General features: G+C 34.3%; 1 protein-coding gene across 1 annotated transcript; it reads right to left on the bottom strand.

Moving 5' to 3' along the window:
* Positions 1-136: 136 nt before the first annotated feature.
* LOC105314571 (adhesion G protein-coupled receptor L2-like) lies at positions 137-715 on the bottom strand (the record flags this gene model as incomplete). Its single annotated transcript, XM_020003000.1, has 3 exons — positions 137-437; positions 488-576; positions 623-715. Coding segments are annotated over 3 exons (483 nt in total), but the record flags the coding sequence as incomplete, so codon positions are not given.
* Positions 716-2799: the final 2084 nt, after the last annotated feature.

Genomic DNA, 2799 nt, shown 5'->3' with positions numbered 1-2799 from the left:
TGGTGTGTATCATGAGTGATTTTTAACTTAATTTTACTGACCGAGTCATTTGATGTAAGGAATGTTATTTTGCTGAGCACTAAGGAGTTGGCTTGTTTCTTTCTCCACCATTTGATTTCCCGTATGCTTCCCTAACCTACAGGTATGCATGCATGTACAAGAACATGTATGTGTAGTAAAATATTAAATAAACATCCAACCTTCTTTGGGATAATGTTATGATGCATACAACTTTCATAATGGCAATACATACAATATGCTTCCTTACATGACTTGATAGTGGTACATAGAGTATGAATATAATGATACCCTGACCAACAATGAAGATTGTCATGATGTATGCAATGAAGATAAGCTCCTTCGAAAAGAATAATACATTTCCTATCCAACTAATGCCCATTATGATAGTCAGTGACAATGATACCTTCATCCAATGTCTATATAATGTGTACTTGTAATCATTATTTATTTTGATCATCATCCTCACTTTATTTGATTAGTTTCTTTATTATGGATCTTCTTTTTCTGGTGACTCCTCATTATACAGATAGACATAACAAAGAAGCCAATGTTTGCCTGTGTCAAATGATATTAATTAGTATTTTAATGTACTAATTATTACAATAATAATGAGTATGACAGGACCAATGAATGACCATATAAAATGGGTCTCATAATTTAGCCAGCACCTGGAATAATTTTTTAAAATTTCAAATAATAAAATTTATAGAGCTAACGCTGTAGGATGACTATCTTTATAGTAATAGTAAAGATAGTGACTTTATGAGTTATTAACCAAAAATCCGATTGGCACTATAATGTCCACACTTACATTTCTTCTATACACGTTGTATTGGAGAAATAACAAGCCTTAGCAACCACCCGCCCACGCTCCTTTAAGTAAGTAGGTGTGGCCACAGAAAACAAAATGGCGGCTTACACACGGGACAAAGTTATGAGCTTTCTAACAGCCAGAGAACATAGAGATACTGTTTAACAACTTCTCTAGAAGCATTTGCAGGTAGAGAGAACCTCTGTAAGTCTTAATAAGTGCCTAGCTATGCATGCAAGGTGGTGAAATCAATTATAGGAATTATTTTTACACTGTTACGCTTGTTTCATTGTGACCACACCCGCTTTCAATTAGTGGTGGGCGATATATCGATATTTTATCGATACAAACGATATTTTACGGTATCGATTCGTATCGGTATCGAAATTTTGAAGGAATCCGGATCGATACGTTGACCACGCCCATTTATTATGGTTAAATAATATTAATAATGAAAATTTTAATAAGTTAATGACGTAAATACACACACGTGGATACACGTGCATGAAAACATCGATGAAAACAGTCAATAATAAGGGGTGTGACTCCATAGGTGTGGTCTAAATATCGTATCAAAACTGTATCGATACTCTCGATATGAGCTGATATCGATCGGTATCGTATCGAATCCATTTTGGCCAGTATCGCCCACCACTACTTTCAATGAAGATTGCTAACTTTAATAATAGTTAGATCATAGATACTATATACCCCTGGATATGAAACACGGCCCGACCGGATGTTCTGAGGCTTGTTTCACCGGAAATACGTCATATTACGTTTTCATTCAGAATAAAAATAAAACAATGATAAAAAGTATTATTATTGCTAATAAAAGTGTGATTTTATGTACAATAATACAATAAAACTTGACATTTATCATGCATTATAATTGCTGAAACTTTCCTTTTCTTTTAGTATATGCAGTCTACCAATGCATGACTTTCCCATCTCTTGTCACCTAAAAATGATGATTTTGACAACACAATTGCACCAAAACTAAAAATACACTCCTTTTGAGAATAGGCCCACTACAACTACCTATTCTTAAGCTACAAAACCATATAGAAAAAGTTCCAATTAAGTCAAGTATTACAAAGAAAAATTGGCTAGAAAGGTGGGGCTTGAAAAACCAAGATTTAGAAAATAACAGCTCTTTTACTTAACACAAACTCTAAATAATAGCCCCACTACAACTAGTAAACAATAACCTATCAGTACAATAAAAAATGTTAGCCTAATTCAACAGAGTTAAGCTAAAAAAGTGGCTTGAGTGAAATGTACACAACAAGTAGGCTATGACATCCATTGTAGAACTAAAATATGCACTCGAACTATCGTTTATGAGCATTATTTCAATATATAAAGGCTTTGCAAAGTCCTCTGAGGGATCATTCAGCTACTTTAACAAACGAATAGGCTACTGTGATTGTTTTACTTACCCTGGCAGCCATGAATGCAGCGAAACAAGGGTGAGGACAGCCGGATGTGACGTTTATGACGTTTCCTTATGGGATTTTATATGTGTGCATAGAGGAGTTTTGTATCCAGGGGTATATAGTATCTATGATCCTACTTAGTAACGCTACTGCGTTACAATAGCCTTAGGTATTCTTCAGAATTTTTGCATTTTCTTAAAATGGCTGTAACTTGAAAAATTTAAGTCGGAATCAGCTCAAACTTGCTACACAGCATAAGGACATAAATATGTATCAGAAAATCCATTTGTTGGAAAAAACCATGGGCTATTAGTAACGTGGTAGCGTTACTAAGTAGGATTCACCCCCAAACAAAATGGCTGCCACGACTTTTGCAGCCTTGCTATATTATAATAGCCTTCGGTATTTTTCAGAATTTTTGTGTTTTCTTAAAATGGCCATAACCTGAAAAATTAAAGTTGGAATCAGCTCAAACTTGCTACACAGCATAAGGACATTAATATGTATCAGAAAATCTAATAAAAAATT

This window comes from Amphimedon queenslandica, unplaced genomic scaffold, assembly GCF_000090795.2.
Source record: "Amphimedon queenslandica unplaced genomic scaffold, v1.1 AMPQUscaffold_12784, whole genome shotgun sequence".
NCBI classification, from domain to species: domain Eukaryota; kingdom Metazoa; phylum Porifera; class Demospongiae; order Haplosclerida; family Niphatidae; genus Amphimedon; species Amphimedon queenslandica.
The sequence above is the reverse complement of the archived record's forward strand: the minus strand, read 5'-3'. Positions and strand labels throughout refer to the sequence as shown.